The sequence below is a fragment of the Uloborus diversus genome, chromosome 7 (assembly GCF_026930045.1).
Source record: "Uloborus diversus isolate 005 chromosome 7, Udiv.v.3.1, whole genome shotgun sequence".
Taxonomy (NCBI): domain Eukaryota; kingdom Metazoa; phylum Arthropoda; class Arachnida; order Araneae; family Uloboridae; genus Uloborus; species Uloborus diversus.
In genome coordinates, this window is record NC_072737.1 from 32,566,687 (window position 1) to 32,589,330 (window position 22,644).

At 34.7% G+C, this 22,644-nt stretch overlaps 1 protein-coding gene across 1 annotated transcript; it reads left to right on the forward strand.

The window, feature by feature from the left end:
• The first annotated feature begins 157 nt into the window (after nt 1–157).
• Nucleotides 158–20,263, forward strand: LOC129225518 (programmed cell death protein 2-like). The gene is made up of 4 exons (XM_054859948.1): nt 158–779; nt 9,928–10,193; nt 13,997–14,110; nt 19,866–20,263. The coding sequence occupies exons 1-4, from the start codon at nt 254–256 to the stop codon at nt 20,028–20,030; spliced, it is 1,071 nt and encodes a 356-aa protein (XP_054715923.1). The 5' UTR covers nt 158–253; the 3' UTR covers nt 20,031–20,263.
• Nucleotides 20,264–22,644: the final 2,381 nt, after the last annotated feature.

Consider the following 22,644-nt stretch of genomic DNA (forward strand, 5'->3'; position numbering starts at 1 on the left):
TATACCCCCTTCAGTTAGCAATGTATTTTTTTCTTCTTTTGATAAGAAAATAGAACATTCTTTTAGTTTCATTGTTTTTCCTGTGTGAATCTAAAATATTGTAACTTTCAACAGTAAATTTAAAATATGACTGTGTGTTGGCAACATTTGTACATAAACATACACATGCGATTGTTAAGTTTTCTCTTTTCTCGCATGTTATTACTTTTTCTTCAAAAAACTAATTTAAGTCATAACTAATAATCGAACTTAAATGGCTGAGAGTTCCGTTGAATTAGGTTTTGTCGAGAAGAGAGCATCATGGAAACTTAAAAGTAAATTCTTTCCTAGCAAAGTCGGTGGATTTCCATCATGGTTGAGATTAAATCCACTGCCTAATCATGAAGATTTGATCTGCAAAGCTTGTAAGAAACACTTCGTGTTTCTTATGCAAGTTTATGCTCCTATACTAGAAAATGAACATTCATTTCATCGCACTATTTATATCTTTATGTGTCCTAATGCAAAATGCAATAAAAAATTCTCGCATGACAACTTCGTAATTTTCCGTAGCCAACTTCCAAGGAAAAATGAATTTTATTCTTTTGAACCTCCCGAGGAAATTGAAAAATTATCATCTTCGCCTTCTGCCGAAGACTATCAAGATATATGCGAGATTTGCGGTTGTTTCGCGTCCTTAAGGTGTGATAAATGCTCGAATAAAAAATATTGTTCAGAGGACCACAAGAAAAATGATTGGGAATGGAATCATAAAGATGTTTGTGAAAATGACGAAAAAGGTATGCATTTAATCTAAATTTGCACAACCAACCACTCACATTATGCTACAGTTTATGCCTCAGCCCCAAAGCAGCATACTTTGAGATGTTCTGCTATCAGGGTTGGCTTTCTGCCGGCAGAAACTAGTTTTTGCCGTGCCAGTGGCAGAAACTGGTTATAACCGGTAAAAACCGGCAGAAACTGGCAAAAACTTAAAAGTGTCTTTAATAACTTTAACTTGACTTAACTTTTAAAGTAATTACTAAATAATATTTGTTTAAATAAACTGAGATATCAAACTTCATTCCATCATTGTAAAAAATAAAATACTGTGCTAATATATAATAGTGACCTTGATTTAGTTCAAAAAGGGAACTTTTCAATTGCAGATGCTCATAATATTTGCATTAATCTAACAAAGGACAAAAATCAGATGGGTTCTTAGGCAAGAGGAGTGAAACACAGAACTAAAAACAGGAAATTACTGATTGTAATTTGCTCGCTTTATATGCTTCATTTAAATTGCTTGTGATTGAAATTATCACATGCTTCAAGAAGAAAGTGTCAGAATTTTACTTGCCAATATTAACCTAGATTTTGTATGTACCTAATGTCACAGCTTTTCAAAACAAATTGGCCCTATTTCTCGAAACTTATTTTTCCAGTTAAATTTTTATCACTTTCCCAGTTACTAGATGGTGGACCAGTTTGAAAAAATATACAACAGATGAAAGTTGCACGAATATTGCTTGTTTTTTGATGCATTGCCTGCTAGCTCTTCTGTTGCAAGAATAGTCTTAAGTTCCTCATTGTGCACATTAAATTGAGAAAACTGTTTGGATTTTTGAAACCACCTTTTCTAAGAGGAAACTGCAGGGTCCAAACAATGTAACATTTTTTACAAAATAACGATTGATTGCACTTTAGTTAACAAATTAATTATTTTTTCCATGTATTTTCTACTGTGTGTCAAAAATTAATTTTTTGTCATTTTGTGAGTTTTTGCCAGTTTCTGCCGCAAATGGGGCAGAAACTGGTTTTTGCCATGCCGGTTTTAACCGGTTTCTACCAGTGGTTTTAACCGCCTTGGCAGAAACTTGCCAACCCTGTCTGCAATACAAAATAGTTTGAGAAAAAATTGTTCTACAAGACAAGTTCATGTCTTATGAATTTGTTTTCACAACGATATGGTGTAATGAGTTTGAAATTTTCAGATATGGATACAGGAGGGGGGGGGGTGGCAATCTCCCCCCATTGCCCCTCCCTTGAGGGAACCTGCACTGCAAGTTATTCCAAATTGAAGTCTTAAAATGCAAATGTAGGCCCTTTCCTATGGCGTTATAAAAAGGAATAGGGTTCGAACCTCCCTTCTAGAAACTTTTCAGAATTGAAGTTTCAAAAAGGTTTTTTTTTTTACGATCTCTGGTGGTGTTAGGAGAAGAAATTTGAAAGCCCTCCCCGGGGTAAAATTTAAGTTTTAAAAATGTGTTTGTAAACTTCTCGGGCATTACTCCGGTAGGACATTAATGGTAAAGATGGGTTTCGTGACTCTGGTGTATCTGCAGCTCTTTGCAAAGTTTTTTTCTTTTTTTTTTTTTTTCAGAAAAACAACTGGTCTTGTGCAGATCCTGATGAAAAATCTCTATAATCTCTAACTAATCAGCAAGTGTCAAATTTTGCAAATATTTTCGTGCAGTAGCTGAAAAATTCCAAAAGCGTGGATTGGATAGGTCGAATGCTGTTTATAAACTTAATGACTTTTTTAAGATAAAAGATACAATAAAAAAGGGTAGGCAGATTAAAATAACTTCCTTTTTTTCTATCCTTTTATCAAGAAAGGATGTTAAGGAACTCTCCCACCAAAATTGCTAAAAATGAAATTTTAAGCTATATTTGGTGATGTGTATGGTATAGCGACTAATCAGAGAGGCTCTCTCGAGGAATTTTTCAACATCAAAGTTTGAAAAATGCAATTTTAGGGTACATTTGGTGTGGTTAAGAGCAAGCTTGGAGTAATCGCCAATTACGTAATCGTAATCTGCGTAATCGATAGCATTTTTGTTTTACAATCATAATCATAATGTGGCAATAAGACATTCATAATCTTGTAATCGTTATTTTAATAAATTTTTTCTTGAATAATCGTAAATGCAGACTTAGATGGAATACAAAGCTTTCTGCGAACACAAATCCTAACTGGGAAAAATTTCTGCAAATAATTATTTTGCCTAATTCACCCTTGAATAAAGAATTAAATCTATATTCAAATATGAAAAAGAAAAAAAAGTGCTTTAAATCATTTTTTTTTTTTAAATAACGTATCGTTTATGCTATATTTTTTACCAACAGAAGAAAACCTGCCAAAACCATTATTTTTTTTTCACACGTGCTTTAAAAGGTTTTCGAAAAATGGCTTCAACAGAAATTTACAGGGATTTGTGATTAAAAAAGAATTGTTTTTTAAATTAACGTCAGCAGTTTAAAAAAAATTTCTGCGAATGCCGTTCGCCGCGTTCATCTATATTATGCAAGACTGCGTAGATGTAATCTAAATTTCAATTATCGTAATTTCGCTTTGTAATCGTGGAATCCTGACTTGCTGCAAGTGAAAACTTATTAGCTGAGATTCTACAATGGTATAAAGGAGATGAGATTCGGTCAAAAGGAGAAGATAAGACTAGATAAGATAAGATAAGAAGTAAAAAGGAGGCCCTTTAGGCATTGCTGAGGGTTGTGAAATAAGGATCATAAACGAGCCGTATAGAGACTCATTTGTATCCTGTAGGTACCATTGACAGGGACACTGCAGGAACTATCTCTCAGGATTTTAAGGATTGGTCATTAATTTTTCTTTTCATCACCTAATGGTAGGCAAACAAGGTAAGCTACTGCCTTGGAAAGAGAATAATATGAACAGTACTAGCACAGCATATGTTTTCGGTTCGAGAAAATTCGGCTTTAAAAAAAAAAGAAAGTGTTCGCATTTTTGGAAAAACCTGCCCACACTTCCAAAAGTGATAATTCTTTCATAAAAGAGAAAATTCAGAGCAAACTAAAAGCTTACAGACCCAGGGCATCAAATGGGCAATATGGGCATGATATTGATCCCCTAAAATACTGGGGATCAAATATTCATGTGTACCCATTGCTTAGTAAATTTGCACCTTTGTGTATCATCTGCTCCAGTTGAGTGTTTATTCAGCATTGCTGGAAAATTTTACACTTCTCAAAGAATGAGAATGAAACCTGACACCATTTGTGCTATTGAAATGAAATAATAAGATTTTTTAAAATGCAGTATTTATTTTTGAACATTTAACTTTCAAATCATTTCAGGGGTCTGTCCAGGATTTTTCACAGGGTCCGTTTTTTGTGAAAAAATCAAATAATTTTGTGAAAATAGAATTAATTTTGTGAAAAATCAAAAAATTTTGCGGAAAAAAAAAAAAAAAATTTTTTTTTTTTGTTAAAACGAAATTTTAGAATTTAGAGATGGTACAAACTGCATCAATTAAACTTAAAGTTGAGTGTTTTCCTCTTCTATGACGAGAAAATCATTCTGGATTTTTTTATCTGATATTTGGCGGGGGGGGGGGGGGGGGTGCATTGCTCTTTCAAGTATCAATATTTATCTACCATTCTGCATTATGTTAAATTATACTAGATATATTTCTGTACAGTACTTAAAGTAATTGTAACAAAAATATAAATAAATAAAATAAAATTCAGAATACGGTTCAGCATTCAACTTTTTGACCCAAGACACTCTTAAAAAGCACAGAATTTCGTTTAAAACTTATAAATTCCGTGATTTAAACAAAAATAAAAAGATATTTCAATTGTTTACCTCTTAACAAAGCGTAATAATCATTAAAAATTCGAATAATCGGATTCCCATAGCGGATGCAAAGAGATCGCAATTCTCAAAGTGAAGGCATCAAAAGTATAAAAACGGCTTGTAAAAGAAATATTTTTGATAAAATTATTTTAAAATTGCATTTTAGAGTCCTATGATAACATATCATTAATATCTGTGGACACAGTTGACCCAAAAAAACAAAAAAATAATAATAATAAAATAAAATAAACCATCTATTCAGCATTTTAATTTTTGACTCATAACAGAAAATGAAATTTTGCTTTAAAAACTTGAAATGAGAGTTCTAACAGAAATAAAGAGACTTTTCATTTATTTGAATCCTAATACAGTGCCCGCCGCTTATTAAAATCACATTCGTTCTGAGGACATTTGATTTTATAAAGCGGCTGATTTTATAAACCGGCACTCATGCACTGAAAAAAAAAAAGGGTTTTTAAGTATAAATACTCTAAAAAAGAAATAAATTACGATTAGTTGTATTTTATTTTTATTCTAGTTGTAGTGTATTATTTTAGTTTAGTTGCAAAATACAGTTGACATTTTAACTTGCATAAAGTACATTTTTAAAATTTCTCAAGGGTCTTAAAATATTGACTTATTGTTGTTTGAATAAGAGAATTTGAAAGTAAAGATTGAGAAATCCCTAATTTAATTGCAGAATCACACTAACTACATTTAGGAAGCTTGTCATACTAATTCAAAATTTCGAATTAAACTTTCACACTCAAGTCGTCAGGACTTGCTAGCTAACAATTTTAATTCAATTGTGAAAATGAACTGTCAACCCCTGTAGATACGTAGCTGAATGAGCACAAACTGATTGAAACTCAGTGGTCAGTGAGCAGGGCTGCAAGTCGAAACACTTCTGCGAAGTGAAAACAGGCAGCACCAACTAATAATACATGGCTCTGAAACAATTCTCTTGAGACTGCTTCATTCTTCTTCCTTTTGTTTCATTCAACTCCCCCAAAAAAAAAATAAAAAAACGTACAACCTTCACCTTTTTTTTCGTTTTTGTTTATGTGGAATTTGTTATTTTATTAGTGCTGCAATGTTTTAAATCCTTGAAAGAAAAAATAAAATCCTGGTTCTATTCAGAGAAGAATTAACAGATGCTCTCCAAAAGCTTGATTTTATAAAACGGTGAGGATGATTTTATTAAAGGATAAACCTAACATGTTTTGATATAGAAATGATTCTGTTCTTCCAGATTTGATTCTATAAAGCGGCTGATTTTATAATCCAGTGATTTTTATTATTGGTGGGCACTGTAAAGCGAAGTTAGCTTGAAAAAAGAACAAAATATGATTCTCATATCGTATGTTAAAAGATTGCATTTTTCAAAATGTAGACATCTAAAGAAAAAAAAACGGTAATTAAAAGTTTATTTAAAATTAATCATCCTTGTTAGCATCGAAAAATAAAAACCCATATAATTTTCTCCCAAAATAGCAATTAAACATTGCACCGCACCGTAAAAATGCAAATATTGACAAGCCGACAAAATGATGAGAATATTTTCCAATCAAGTCATTATAAAGGTTCAACGCCAGACGCTAAGTGGTGATAGCTTTCAAGTTGGTAGCCCTATCTGAAGCGATCATATTTTTTCCTCACCCTTACTATCCCTTTGCTGTTCGAAGTTCATTTCGCAGATACATATTATTATTGTTTATTAAATCATGAGCGGGGGGGGGGAGTGCTTACCAATGCCTTTTCAGAAAAGATTACAACAACACCGCTGCTACTTAGCTGTGATAAAACAAACAACCATTATATTTATTTGGCAGTATCAATTATTTATCGCTTGCAGGAGCATCGCAAGAGTGCCGATTTTTTCTTTTCTTTTTTTCAAAATTAGCCGATTTTGTATAAGCTGATCCCTCTAATTTCACTTAAAAAAAGGTTCTAAAAATTATCGGTGTATACACAGAAATATGCGTTATTTTGCTTTCAGATTTGCTCCTTCAATAAACAATTTGTGACAGATCCGATCTTGTTTATCAGAATTTTGTGAAGGGTCCGTTTTGTTTGATCGGGATTTTGTGAAAAGTCCGTTTTGTTTGATCGGGATTTTGTGAAAGGTCCGTTTTGGTTGATCGGATTTTTGTGAAGGGTCCGTTAACGGACCCAAATATCCTCTGGCCAGACCCCTGCATTTATTTATACTATCTGAATGTATTTTAATACTATACATGTTTTATAAATCCTGCATTACAAAAAAACAGTTTTTTTTTCTCTCTCTCTCAATAATTGGGTTGAATTAAATAGTATTATATTAAACTATAGATAACAGAATGTAGAAATATAGCACATTAATTTTAGAAGCCATAACCTCTAAACATGACATAGTTACCACAAACGAGCAATGAGAATAATATATATGTATCTGCATGTATACTTTTCTCCCACGAGTCTGTAATCGTAATCAAAATTATAATCTTCACATTATAATTGTAATAGATTATTTTTTAAATAATCTAATCATTGCTGTAATCGTAATTGCGTTTTAGGCAGAGGATCATAATCATAATTGTAATCTCCTATTTGTCAATCTTCTAATCATAATCGTAATTGATTGCATTCCAGGGTTGGGTTTTTTGCCGGCAAAAAGGTATTTTTGCCGAGACAGTGGAAAAAACCATGGAAAAAAACGGCAAAAACCTAATTGCAAATAAAGTAGCATTATAGTGTTAATCAAGAAATAGTGGCAATATAATATAAATAATGCACTTTAATATTTTAGATATGTCTCTTCATGTTACTTCTTTATAAGGTGAAAAATAAATAAAAAACAAATGTTGGGATTGCAAAACTTAAGGATTTTAAATGTTTGCTAAAACAATTTTTTCAGATTGAGCCAATTCCTTCAATGCTAAAACAAAGAATGTTAATTTAAGCTTAGTAAATTAATAAAAAGAATGAATTCTAACTATATATATATATATATATATATATATATATATATATATATTTAATTAATCACTTTTTTTTTGATCCCACTAAGATTTTTAAGCTATTTAATTAATAACAGAATATTTACTTGAATATAGAAAAATATGAACTTTTCCTCACTAAAGAAATAATGCATTTTTTCTCACTTACTGGGAAAATGGATAGCCAAGAAAAGAATTAAAAAAAGAAAAAAAAAGCTGATCAATATGTGCATTCTATATTCACTCTACTTTTTAGTAATACTAGCTCACTCTACAGAAAATGGCAAAGCCTTTTATCAAAATCTTTTCATGCTTTTACTTTTATATAAAAGGGAAAAAAACTGTCCGTAAGTTGTTAACACAAAATTTATTTTTGCCACTTTGGCAAAAACCTATTTTTGCCGGGCGGTAAAAACCGTGGTTTTTTCCGCCCCCGGCAAAAACTTGCCAACCCTGTTGCATTCTTTCATAATTGATTCCAAGCCTGGTTGGGTCATTCTACAAAAAATTCGCTTTTTTAGATTCAGAGTGGTTCAGCCAATACAAAAAAATATGACAGATTTAATTGTGAAATTTGAATCACTTGATGTTTTTTTTAATAGTTTAAAAGATTTATGTTATAAAATAAAAATATATATAGCATTCATAATCTTTTGAATCACTGTCACAGTCTTTCTTGTATCCTCCGTTCAGGATGCAATTAAGTATTGGAGTTTCCAATAGACGGCAGTACTGACAGCTCATTTCAAAGGTTTAGAATCACAAGTTAGCCCTTTTCAACTCTGGGTCTTCATAGTGAAGCTAAACAACTTAGTGTGAAAGAATTTCTGCACTATTCTCTTTGAAGTCAAATAAGTCCTTAACTTTGTGTATCCTCCTTTCGTGAGTTGAAAAGGAAAGAATTGTTTGTGTACCATTTTTTTTTATAGTAAAATTGAATCACTTTTTTTCAGTAAATTCTAAATAACATGTTGCGTTAATTGTAAATCAACACATTGTGCATAGCAAAACATAAGAATTTGTATCCTCCGAATATGAATCCTCTGTTACAGTATAGATGTAAAGGAGGATATACAGTGAGAAATGGAGCATACAACTTTTTTCAAAAATCCATTTTAAGAAAGATGTGTAAATTTTAATCAGTTCAAATTGTGTTTTTCAAACAAGCTGCAAGTGTATTTAAATGAAAAGTTTTAAAATATATATTTACTATCCAGTACCTTCCATTCCAGGTCCAAAATTTTAACTACAAGAAAAAGTTACAAAATAATCAATAAAGAATGACTTACCATGTGAGAGTAAAAAGGAGCCTAAAAGAACCAATATAAATATTAACTTTAAAAAAAATTGAAGATTTTTTTTTTACATGAATTTCAACTTCAAAAACCTATGTTTTTTGTATAATGACCTGGTTAAGAGGATATCCTAACTTCATTAAAAAAAAGCATTGTTTGTAACAGCAGAAGAATGAGGGGGAGAAGGTTTAAAGTTCACTTTAAAAAATTTTTGAAACTGAAATAAAATTAACTTGGGAAATAAGGAAAACATTTTCTTTACTGGAAAAGATTACGTAATTAAAGATTAAAACACGAATTTAAGCATATCTTTTCTGATGCTAGCTAAATAGAGAGAAGCGGGTAGCAATCTCTTTGGGAACATTTGAGGTACAATCCTGCACCAGACTTCACCTGGAATGGTTGTGAAGAGTGTCTGCTCTGAGGTTTACAAGCCGAAATGGTGAAAGTGAAATTAATTGTATATAATGCTTGTGATATACTGTATCATACAATTTACTCCTGAAATATGTTTTAAATAAACAATAAAAATATGACAGATTAGGGAAAATGTAACAGTTCAAGGAACCTCCACCAAAAGTTTTTTGGTGTTAAAAAGTGTAAAATTTTTCAGATCTTATTTAGTGGAATCTCATCTTTGCATGACATTAAGATAAATATTAGTAAAAGTGTAATCAGCATTCTTTCACAAATTTACTGATAAAAATCTTCTTGCACATTTAAACTTTCTATACTACACTAATTGAAAGAGCAAATTTTTTGCAATAAGACGGATATTGTTTGGAGCTTCTAAGTTAGTTAGAAATGGAGTTTCTAAGTGTTTTAGCCCATAATTTGAGGCTATGTTGCTTGTGCAAATTCTCTTTTTTTCATGCTGATTGACTGCCACATTTTTCAGACAATCATGACAGGCTTTATTTATACTACTCAATGATTTTAATTTTATCTGCCACATTTTGCTTAGGGGTTAACAATTAAAACTGTTGTAGTTGTTTTTATGTTCTTAGTACTTTATTAGGTACATATATAGTTATTTATCTGTGTAAGTTTTTTCTAGACATTGGTAAAAAGCGTCAAAAGAAATTGAAGAATTATTTCCTACTGCCTGAATTTGAGCTTGTTACTGAAATTGAACAGTTACCACCAGAAGCTCCAGAAAAGAGTGATGAAGAAAAAATGAAAGAATACCGCCAATTTATGCAATCAGCTAAAGCTCCTAAAGATCTGCAAGATACTCAGTTAGATGATCTTGACTCTTTGATGAAAAAACATGATAAAACTTTTAATAAATTCCAAAAGAGAATCAAGCTTGAACCAGAACAGGTAATTTTTTGAATAGCATATTAAAGTATATAAAACCAGTGGTCGAAGTAGTCCTATATATCCTATATTTCCTAAAAAAGCATCAAAACCGTCCTATATTTCCTATATTTTTTGAAAATGTCCTATATTTCCTATATTCCTGTTTTTTACCCTATCTTTTAAAAAGAACAGTAAATAAACTTTCTGACATCGGATTTTTCGCTGAAATTTAGCTGAAAGTACGTCCTCAAACGAATTTCATATTAAAAAACGAAACTGACCAAATCCTACAACAGGCATCTTCGCTCATAGGCTACAGCAATGTGACGTCACTATAGTGAGTGGAGTTTCGAGAACTAAGTCTGAAGTTGGTTTTAGAATTTTTTGTTTGGGGGGGGGGGGCAACAGCCGTTTGTTTTGTTTTCCATCATGGTTTTCGTTTTTGTTGGTATATTTTTGTGTTCTGTGCATTTTCTGATCGGAATGTTCTAATATTCTTTTTGAAATCTTTTCGTTTTGTGGAATTTTGGGATCGTGGAATGTTAGTTCCTTATGATGGTAAAACGTAGTTTGTTGTAATAAGAGTAATTAGAATTGCGAAATCGCATCGCTTAACAAAATTTCGTGTGGAGTGGTTGGACGAGGAGGACATTAATAGTACAAATTTTGGTGCATGGTACACTAAAGGAAAAGATGATTTTACCGCTTTTGCCATTTCTGCAACGTTGAGTGCCCATAAGCAATAGTGAATTTTCACAATGGAGGCAGCATGCTGAAACATTCAAGCATAAAGAAAACTCTGAAAAACCTCAGAAGGATCCTTCTCAAGCTCTGTTTGTTCTTAATACAAGTGCTAAAGGGTTCAGCTTAGATATAAAATCAAAGAACAGTGGAATTAGTACTTGGGTTATGAGTGAGGATGAAATAATAAAATTATCTTTGCTCAAATTTTGTTTAGTTATTTAGTCTATAAAGTACACTTTGCTTTTTCAAAAATTATTCTTTCAACTACAGGAAAATCATTTCAGATGTAAGTTATAATATTGTTTGAGGTTTTTTTTTAAACAAAATCATTGATAAAAATAACTAAATAATATATGATATGTATTATTTATTTTTTCATAGCCAAATTATTCATATAATGTGTCCTATATTTGTCCTATATTTTTTGTGGAAAATGTCCTATATGTGACAAGTCGATCACTTCTACCCCTGTAAAACTAAGCTTTTATAATTAGCATGGGTGCCCATATGCAAAATTTTAGGGGTGGGAGTCTCAAATATTTTACCCATGGTTTAGCAGGATGTTTTCCGCATGGAAACCGATTTCAGTAAAGATTAGAGTTATTTAAGTTTGACACTTTTAATAACTTATACACTAATGGTTGGAGAAGAAATCTTTTTACATTTTTGCAAAGAAAACAGTGCTAAAAGCAAGGAAAGTTCTAATTTCTAAGGGGGGAGGCTTGAGCACGCACTTGCCCCCCGTATGGGCGCCCATGAAGGCATATTCTGTTAATCAAATATTGAGCAGCAGAAAATGGATTTGAGAAGGGAGGATTCTTTTCTTTTAAGTTAATAGGTTATCCAGTGGTGGATCCAAAATCCGTACAACTTGGGAGAAGGAGTTGTGTGGATTTTAGGCCATAAAGAAACCAACTAAGCGGTACCTTAAAATTGAAGAATAAAACAATAAAAACTTTGAAATATTCATGAAATACTTCCTAGGACAATTGAATAGTTTATAAGCATTAAAAAAAAGTTAAGGTAACTAATTACTTCAGCTGTTACTCAAAAAACTTATGAATCCGAAAGTAACAATTGCTCTTGGAGTAACCACCACCACAAGGAAACAAAACCTAATAAATGTCGCCAGTTTGAAAACACTTAGCTTTTATTTTTAAATAGTTATGTCATTTGTTTGCCATTAAAAGGACCCATTTTTGCCTTTTACATGCCAAATGTGGTTTTATTTGTTTGTATTTTTGTTTATTTTTGTCTTTCTTTGATGCCACGCATAATGCAAAATATATGCGTTTTTCTGTAAATCTGCAGCAATATTTTAGCATCTGCTTTTGGTTTACAATATTCCTTATTATTTCTTTAATAGTACATAATGTAAACCATATTGAGCAAAAATACAATCAAATTTTTTTGAATAAAATTTTTATTTGATTTCATTGCTCGGATATGGATATTTACCCGATCCACTTCAGTGATCACCCACTCAATAAATAAATTAAATTAAAAAAAAAAGTTTAAAGGGCAAAGGAGGAACAAAAATTGCTTACATGTAGTTTTGTGTTATAAGGAACTCATTTTAAATGCAAGAAAACATGGGCTTGTAGAAGGAATGCATGAAATTGCTTCTATAAGCTCACATCTTTTTGCATTGAAAAAATAAGACTCACTGAAATTCCAAAATCACATGTCTGTAATTGCTATCTTTTGAGCTTTTAACGCCGTTATTGTTTTGATAATTTCTAGCTAGTGCTAGAATTCATTTGTAATAATTCTATAAAGTAGTTCATAATGTATATATATTTATTCATTTTGCATCTGTTTTGTAAAATTTAGACAAGTTAAGTTAGTTTTGTTAAAGCTAAAAGAAAAAAAAAACCTATTTGAAGTACTAGGGATCAATCTAGACAGAAATTAGATCTTTTATGGACCCCCCAAAACTGACTCTTCACAAAATTTTAACCCCTTAAAACAGACCTTTCACAAAACTCCCAGCTTCTAGCAGTCACTGAAAGTTATTTTATCTTCTGACCATGTAGCCACTCCGAGCGGAATGAGTTGCGTGCACGCACTGTAGCATCGGAGGAAGGATGACATTTGGCTTGTGCTGCTCCATGATTGGAGGGATTTCGAGTGTGCAGCGCGCGGGCCTGTTGGTGGTCTTTGTTTTATACCGCAGGCAGCGTGGCTACTGAGTAGAAATTGTTGGCGGATGCCTTGTTGCATGGTGTATTTGCTTCACTGTGTTCGACATCTTGAAACATCGGACTAGGAATGCAGTTTTTACTTTATTAAAAGCTTTTATTTCTACTCTGAAATTTATTAAAGAATGATTGATAAATATATCACTTTAAGATGTTTTTAGCCATTTTTTTTATTGTACTAGTCTGAATAATCATGTTTCTTAGCCATTTTATAACTTTCGAACAGAAAGTGCATGAGGAGTGAGTGAGTGTTCGATTCAATCCTTTCTTCTTTCCTAACATGCTTAAAGTATCATTTATTATTATTTTTTATAAGGAAAAGTTCTTAGGGTCTTTCTTTTTTTTGTTTCATAATATTTCAATTTTTTTTCACAAAATTCCTAAAAACGGACCTTGACAAAAGTTCCTGGATTGACCCCTGACATCATAATGTATTGTAATAGTGATGTAAGGTGAAGGATGCCTCACAATTTAGAAATACTTACACCACCCAGCCTTAGTTTGTAGCAGCACCCTATTTTTTTTTCATTCTCTTAAAGTTTGATTTTGTTTGAATGAAACTTAATCCACATTTATTCTACATAATTTTTATCATTATATTAAACACCATATAGTGCATATTAACAGCTGCCTCTTAGAAAACAAAGCATTAAAAATTCTTAAAGTGCCACCATCTTAGTTAAATATTTTAGTTGATGACTTTTCATCCAGAAGCTCACATTTCTTTGCATTGAAAAAGGTGTTCCTTGTAACACCGAAACACGTGTCTGCAATATCTTGCAATATTTGTGCTTTCTGACGTTGGATTACTGATTTTTTGAATATGCATATTGTTTGAAAAGTTCTATGTAAACTTTATGTGATCTTTTGTTATGATAGGTTTTACGTTATCAAAGGAAAGGAGTACCTTTATGGGTTTCCTCAGAGAATATACCTTCAAATTCAGATATTCCTCCTTGCTGTTGTGGAGCAAAACGTGATTTTGAATTCCAGGTAAGCACATATTTAATTATTCAATAAACCTGATGATGATGATGTCGTGTCTGTGATAATGTGCATTTATGTGGCTCCAAAGCTGTCATAGACAGCCTTTGCAACTTCGACAGCCTTATGTGTATAGAGTAGGTCCACTGGGTCTTCTAAGCCGATGTTTAAAAGTTTGGCCTGGATTGCTGGACAGCTGAAGATGTGTTGACGAAACAGTGGGATGTCATCAAGGCAATGAGAACAAAAGTTGGCGTAACTACGCTGTCCGTCCGCAGAAATCTTCATCCCTTTTAAGTGATTTGTCCTAAGTCGGGTTGTAGTAGTCTATATGGCTCTGTCACAGTTCAAATCTGGAATGGAGTTTCTTTTATTAGTCTTCGGCCAGCAACAGCGTTGGCGTCAACGAGGGTTAGGGAGTTGGATGGCTGAGGAGAATTACGGGATGCCTTTGCGAGCTCAACGACCTTCTCGTTACCAAAAAATTTACATGAGCCAGTATCCATTGTAATACAATAAACCTAATGTTCATAATTGAAAATCCTGCTACCAGGGTTCGTATGCTCCTTCAAAAACTCCTCCAATACTCCTTCATTCAGGAAATTTTCCTAAACGGCCCTTCAAACTCCTTCATTTTGGTTTTAATTCCTTCAAAACTCCTTCTTTTTTTAGTTCAAGACTACATAATTTTTCTCTGTGACATGGCTTAAAATACTTCAATCGACAACTTAACATCATCACTAGGGCAAAGGTATATTTACGATTTTGATGTAGTAATTTTATATATTTATTTTTTTCATAAAGATATGATTTACAAATTGAGCATAGGAGTCATAAAAGTTGAAGGTGAAAATATTATTCGATGACTAAGACATTTCATAAGTGAAATAAAACATGCTTAAATGGTACTTAGCAATTTTTTCAAGTTTTATAACTATTGCGTTTCCCTCCACCACACTCTCAGCAGCAAAAGTCAGTTTGTCTAATTATTATTAAATATTTAAAAATACATAAGTAGATGTACTATATTAAGCAATTGTGCTAAAGAAAACAATTGTTTAGTAAATCACAGTTCTGACAATATAAAAAGGGTCATCCATGTTTGATGTCATAACTTGAGGGGGAGCCGGGTTCATGAAATTGTGACAAGGGTAAGAGAAAGAGTGATAAAAATTGACATCACACAGTTGTTACAACACTATGTTATGACATGTGACGAGGAGTATTAAGGTGAAGTGTGACATTTTGTGACAAAGGGGAAGAGGGTCAAATACGATGAATAAAAGTGCAACACCATTTAAGGACAGCCCATTAGTACTCCTTCAAAATCTCATTTTACTCCTTCAAAACTCCTCCAAAAATCCTTCATTTTATTTCTGAAATTGAGTACGAACCCTGTGCTACATTTCACTTTATTGTTACTTGTTCTGAGCCCAAGCAAGGTACTTTTAATGGAAACATTTTTCATCTGATTAATTGGCTAAAATTGACCAGTTATAGTTAAAGCAAAGTGGCAGATTACCAATTGCTGCAGATTATTCAGTGCATTCCTCATTTTCACTTTTAACAGATACAATTGAGTTCCCTTTTTTTAGAATTTTGTTCTCTTTTTCCCTAGATACCATCAAAAAACATGCTGGGAGCTCTGTATAATAGAAGTTTACTTTCACTAAACTCTACTAAGACTAAATAAATCTTACAGCTTTCTACTTGAGTCAAAAGTGAATTTTATTTAATGTGTAAAAATTTGTATTAATGAATGCCTAATGTAAGAGTGAAGGCTTTCACGGCCGGTGTCAATATTATGAAAGGATTCCGGGCTGTTGTGCCGTGGTCTGAGTGTATATTCTCCAAACGTTTCGGCTGCATCTGCAGCAGCCATCCTCAGTGGTTCCGAGTTCGTAACTTCCAGGGAAGAGACTTCTTGGCAACTGATGCAAGAGAGAGTCGACAATTTTATCGGGCCTATGACGCCTAAGCATCTTTACCCGGAATCAGATGAGAGGTCGAATGAGAAGGAAAGGGGATGAATAATTTTGACTGGGCCTCCAGGCATTTAGGATGCCTGGGAAAAACCAATTCTAAAAAAAGGGGGGGGAAATAAGCTTATGGCCTCGCTAGGGCTGTGAGACCGCTTATTAGGGCGTTGATTTGCTGCTGCTGTGCCTGGAGTTGATGTAGAACTTGGGTCATAAGCGACATGAGTTGCCCCATGTCTTGTCCTGGAGTGGAAATCTGCTGCAGAGCAACTGGTCGAGGAAGAAAGTCCGTAACAGTAGAACTGCGGGTCCTTCGGGTCCAAGCGTTGGTCGGCTGGGCTGGAAAAGTTTTTGGAATCCTGGGCTGACGAGGTTTCGGCTTCTCGGGACATGTAGGTGCGTTGGCGGTGTGGGCGCCCCCGCATAGGGCGCAGCAGGCTGGGGAGGAGGAGTCCTTTCGGCATTCAAATGAGCGGTGCTCCTGTGCACATTTAAGGCATCGGGGAGTCCTGAAGCATTTCGATGCGGTGTGTCCGTAGCGTTGGCACTTATAACACTGTATGGGCGAGGTCTTGGGCCGGAGTCGCTCGACGGAGATGCGGAGGTAGCCAATGTGGCTAACCCCGAAGATGTCATCAGTGTTTTCCCCCTTGTTAATGATGGCAATGTAGAGGGGGAGAGGTCTTTTCTCTGGTCCAGCTTGCATCTGAATAACCTTGGAGACGTCGAAACCTAGGCCTTTTAGGTCACTCTTGAGCTCTTCTGTAGGATGGGTGAGAGGGAGTCCTCGGATTACTACCTTTAGGGGCCTCTTGGATGGGAGGGTGCGGCTGTGGAATTGATACTGCTTATCATGTAGGTATCCTTCAATAAGCTCAATGTCATCAATGAGCGATGGGAAGACTAGCAGATCGTCTCCGGAGATTTTACCTTGCAGATTTCCAGCACACATCTTGGCGAGGGTGTCCAGGAGTTTCACAGGTTCCGTGGCATTTGCGACCGTGATTGGGGGGGGGGGGCCTAGGCTTAGGAGTAGAGGGCTTGGTTGGTGCATCAGTCAAGCTTGGATTTTCCATCATTTCTGGATGGGGAGGCTCATCAACCTTGCTGCTGAGAGGCTCGAATTTGTTGCTGAGTGCTAATGCGGGAAAGTCTTTTGCGTCTGGCGTTGTCCTGTGGGCAGATGATTTCTTAATTTTCTTGAAGGGGGACTGCAGTGGTGAGTCAGGATCATTGTCGGAGTCCGTGTCGATGTCCAATGGTTCATCGGGGTGAAAAAGTTGCTGGATCTTTACATTTGCAGCCTTCAAGAGTTGGGTCGTTTGATTGGTGATGTTTCCTTCGTTATTGACGCTCGCTAGCAGAGGTATATCAGAGATGAATTTCTCGAGGTAGGCCTTGATTCCTACGAGAGTAGGTTCGTCGATCGCTTCATCGAGTCTTTTCTTGATATAATGGTAGTCATAGCGGTATTTGTCGAGTACTGCCTGGAAACATGGGTCCTTGGATCGATATCTGTATCCTGGTCTATCATTCCGAGAGGAAGTCGTAGAGGTAGTTGACGCCGGAGAAATAGAAGCGCTGCCCTGGGGGACGGTTTCGATGACGGGGGAAACCCCGCTGGCCCTGAAAAGGGCCTCTACGCCGTTATCCCCGGGAGCGTTCAGTTTCCTCCGCGGGTTGTGCCTCGACATGGCGAAACGGAGCGGAGAAAGAACACGTCTGACTGGTTCGGTCGCTCAGCTCGGAATGAATGAATGATGAAATGTGTGTTGATGCAAGTGTCGAAGTGCTGTCAACATTTATAGGGCATGGGTCCTCTTGGTTCTGGACTGGGATTGGCTGGTGAACGTCTGTCTTCATCGCTTCCTGATTGGAGCTTAGGCTCTCCTTTTCCTGCTCGGGGATTGGCTGCTGGGGATTCAGCTGAAGGTCCGTCCTTGTTTCTGATTGGCTGGAGGTTCTTGTTGTTTTGATCCTGTTCAATATGGGATGCCAGAGCTTGTTTATCTTTATTCCTTCTTCTTTTTTGTTGAAATTATTTGGATGTTTGAATATCTCGATGGCTTCTCTGTTCAATCTCGCATAATAATGGCAAGTCCTTGAAAGTATTTTTGTCTCTTTGAATTTGATGTCATGGTTCCCCTCACTAAAAGTGTGTTCTGCGACTGCTGACTTCTGAGTGTGGCCTAGTCGGCAATTTCTTTGATGTTCTTTGATTCTAGTGTTGACGCTTCTCTTAGTAGTTCCAATATAGGTAGATCCGCAGGAACAGGGAATCTTGTAAACACCTGCGGCGGACAAGGGATCTCTTGCATCTTTCACAGATCGTAATAAGTCGCTGATTCGGTGGGTGCGTTTGAAAACAGTCTTGATATTGTGGCGTCGCAGAAGTCTTTCGATTCTATCGAGCATGAAATTTCCCACCTCACAAATGTTTTCCAAGCCAACGGTTTTTCAAAGCAAGAGATCAAAAGAGCCTTCCACCCCAAAATAAAAAAACAGCCGCTTAAAGAAGATCCGATCAAGTCCACAGCCTACCCCTGCTATCGAGCATGAAATTTCCCACCTCACAAATGTTTTCCAAGCCAACGGTTTTTCAAAGCAAGAGATCAAAAGAGCCTTCCACCCCAAAATAAAAAAACAGCTACTTAAAGAAGATCCGATCAAGTCCACAGCCTACCTTCTGCTATCGAGCATGAAATTTCCCACCTCACAAATGTTTTCCAAGCCAACGGTTTTTCAAAGCAAGAGATCAAAAGAGCCTTCCACCCCAAAATAAAAAAACAGCCACTTAAAGAAGATCCGATCAAGTCCACAGCCTACCTCCCCTACGTTGAGGACGTCACTGATAGAATCGAAAGACTTCTGCGACGCCACAATATCAAGACTGTTTTCAAACCCACCCACCGAACCAGCGACTTATTACGATCTGTGAAAGATGCAAGAGATCCCTTGTCCGCCGCAGGTGTTTACAAGATTCCCTGTTCCTGCGGATCTACCTATATTGGAACTACTAAGAGAAGCGTCAACACTAGAATCAAAGAACATCAAAGAAATTGCCGACTAGGCCACACTCAGAAGTCAGCAGTCGCAGAACACACTTTTAGTGAGGGGAACCATGACATCAAATTCAAAGAGACAAAAATACTTTCAAGGACTTGCCATTATTATGCGAGATTGAACAGAGAAGCCATCGAGATATTCAAACATCCAAATAATTTCAACAAAAAAGAAGAAGGAATAAAGATAAACAAGCTCTGGCATCCCATACTGAACAGGATCAAAACAACAAGAACCTCCAGCCAATCAGAAACAAGGACGGACCTTCAGCTGAATCCCCAGCAGCCAATCCCCGAGCAGGAAAAGGAGAGCCTAAGCTCCAATCAGGAAGCGATGAAGACAGACATTCACCAGCCAATCCCAGTCCAGAACCAAGAGGACCCATGCCCTATAAATGTTGACAGCACTTCGACACTTGCATCAGTTGCCAAGAAGTCTCTTCCCTGGAAGTTACGAACTCGGAACCACTGAGGATGGCTGCCGCAGATGCAGCCGAAACGTTTGGAGAATATACACTCAGACCACGGCACAACAACCCGGAATCCTTTCATAATAATGAATGCCTAAGTTTTTTTTTTTTTTTTTTTTACATTGCTCTATTAAATACTTTAAGTGTCATTGAGTTAATAAAAACATTTTGCATTCATTTATTTATTTTGTTCAGGAAGTTCATTGACAATGTTTTTGTAAAATTCAATATTTTACTTTATATATGTTTGCAGGTGATGCCACAACTGCTGAATTATTTGTCACTAGATCAAGTTGAAGAAAGTATAGACTGGGGAACGTTACTTATTTATACATGTTCTAAAAGCTGCCAATATGGAACTGATGGCTATTGTAAAGAATTTTTGTGGAAACAAGATTTCTCTGATTCAAAGGAATAAACTTTAAAAAATATCTTTTCTAATTCTGATTTCTAACGTAATTGCAGAAACTGACGAGAGTAAAAAATGTGAAAGTTTTAAAACTTGATTAATGGGCAGTGATGAATATGTCATATAAATTGTGGTCAGAAAATCTAGATTTTCAAGTTAAATAGCTAAAAAGTATAAGAAAGAAAAAACACATTGCATTAAACTTTAAGGAGACATAAATTAATTTTACTAGTTTGATAATAAGTTAATTTCTTTTTGCTACGTATTTCTGGCCACATTACCCCCAGAGGGTGGGGAAAGTGGTCATAAGAATTCTTTAGGTAATTTATAGCTAGTGAATCTGATCAACAACCTGCTGAATCAACTCCAAAGTTGAATGATTTTCCCTTCTCTCCTCATATTTCATGCCTCCACAGAAATACTAACTGCAATAACTGATTATTTGGATAGCTTACACTTAAATTTCATGTATCAGAAAGCAACAGATTTATTTTTAACTTTTTATTCCTCAGCATATTGTTCTTGATCTCTTATAGTCAGTCATATTGGCGATGTTTTCAGCCAAAGCTTCACTATTCTTTATTTGGACTTGTTTTCTTTTTGTCTTTAATTCTGCACAGCTGAAACAGGTGTCAATGCTGTTAGATAGAATATCATCAGAATAGCTTGTTTCAAATTTTTTACAGATAAAGTTCTAGCACAAAACTTACATGTGGCACCCTTCAAAAAAGTTACTGGTCCTGGGGACCAGTTAGGCATGAAGATATACTTGTCCACGAATGGTATGACTTGTCCCATACCATTTAACACAGAGGTTTCCAACAGAGTTCGCCAAACCAGGCCCAGCCCGAAAAACCACCCGGGTTTTTCCGAAGAGGCCCACTTGATAAAACCCAATATCTCGGTAAAGTGATTTTTTTTCCAGAATTTACTTTGGTATTGAAAATATTTACTTCAGAAACAAACTAAACATATTACAACCATATTGATCAATACCATGTCTTGAACTTCCATCTTCCTTTCTGGACAATTTATTCAGTTTTAGAATTTGAAACTAATAATTTCAATTATTTAAATTATTATTAACTTGGTATAAATATCGAGTTTGTTTATTGGAGTTGCGTTTTAAGAACCTCGCTCTTTTCCTATTTCTTTTTTCAGCAAAAAAGTTATGTCCTGTTAAGCTTTTATGAAAAATGCAAGCATATCTACTCATAAAATTTAAATCAATATAAAAATATTCCTATTATGATTTAATATTGTAATTTATCGGTTACCCTCTTTGTTTAATTTGATGACTAAAAAATGTCTGCGTGCAATCTTTCCACTTTCATTGTGTAATTTGTCGACGGTTTCATTGTTTTTTTTTTCTATTCTTAAATTTTTTTTTAATGATTAAACAGCATAATTTAATATTTTTAACAATGTATCATGTAACTAAATCCATACATTATTACCGAAGAAGTCTTAGTTACATGTTCAATTTTAAAAAATTAATCAATTGGTTATTAAACTGTCTTTTTTTTTCTTCTTTTTTTTCTTTCATCATACAGCAGTCAGAAAAGGAGAAGTATAACTACACCTATACAGATTGTACGTAGTACAATCCAAAAGTTCGAGTTACAAAGTAAAGTTTTTGAATGATGCAAGTTTACGCGCATGACAACATCACAAGAGAACTTGCGATCATTAACTGAGGAGGTGTTCAAAATGGATATTTCGGTCATCCATATGTTCTTATCAGAGCCCAATTTTCCAATAGACAGAGTAGGCAGTTGCCTAGGGTGGCAAATTTTGCTTCAATCTCTCTTTTTTTTAAAATCATTATTATTGAAAATAAAACATCAGTTCTTTTTTAGTTTTTACCCAAACCAACGACATAACTGGTTCCAACTTGTCAGCAGACTTGACGGGAATTGTTGAAACCACAGAAGATGCGGTGTAACAAACTTTGGGTAATGGGTAATCAGTTTCATTTTTAGCTAGCAGCAGGGACGGAGTACATCTCCTATAGAAAACATACACTTTGATCTATACCTTCCAATAATTTCTTTCCCTTAACTCCAAGAAGGTCCTTCTGTAGCGCATCAAGAAGAGATCCTCAGGTAAAACAGACATAACATCTGGTTTCTCTTTAAAAAACTATGTGCAGACAGGATTTTATTCTTCTTATACCCTTAGGAGTGTTCATCATGAAACATTACATTACTTGAATGTTTAGACAGGGCGGCGACAGATCAGGGAGATCAGGGAAAAGTCAGGGAACTTTATTAATCAGGGAAATATCAGGGAATTTTGAAAAAATATCAAAAAATCAGGGAAAATTGATTTTATGAAGTTTTTTTTTTTTTTTTTTTTTTTTGCATTACAAAATTAAGTATTCTAATTCCCTACGCATTTTCCGCCAATTATCTGTTAAAAAAAAAAGTAAAATTAATGAGGTGCGATTATACACTGCTGCATATTGGTGCATCTTTTTTTTTTCTCAACGTCAAAGTATTGAATCTTACTTATTAACCACAGGATGAACTTCCTAAGATTGCATTAGTGTCTGTTAGGTTGTTTATTTTACTTAGCTTGAAGTTTCTTTTCACGCTTTCAAGGCTACGTAAAAATAAACAAC

What these genes read in the sequence shown, in the direction of transcription:
- LOC129225518 (XM_054859948.1), top strand. Translation starts at nt 254, where the DNA reads ATGGCTGAGAGTTCCGTTGAATTAGGTTTTGTCGAGAAGAGAGCATCA. An exon ending in TTGTGAAAATGACGAAAAAG is followed by an intron (nt 780 to 9,927) that starts GTATGCATTTAA and finishes AGTTTTTTCTAG; the next exon opens with ACATTGGTAAAAAGCGTCAA. An exon ending in AACGTGATTTTGAATTCCAG is followed by an intron (nt 14,111 to 19,865) that starts GTAAGCACATAT and finishes ATATGTTTGCAG; the next exon opens with GTGATGCCACAACTGCTGAA.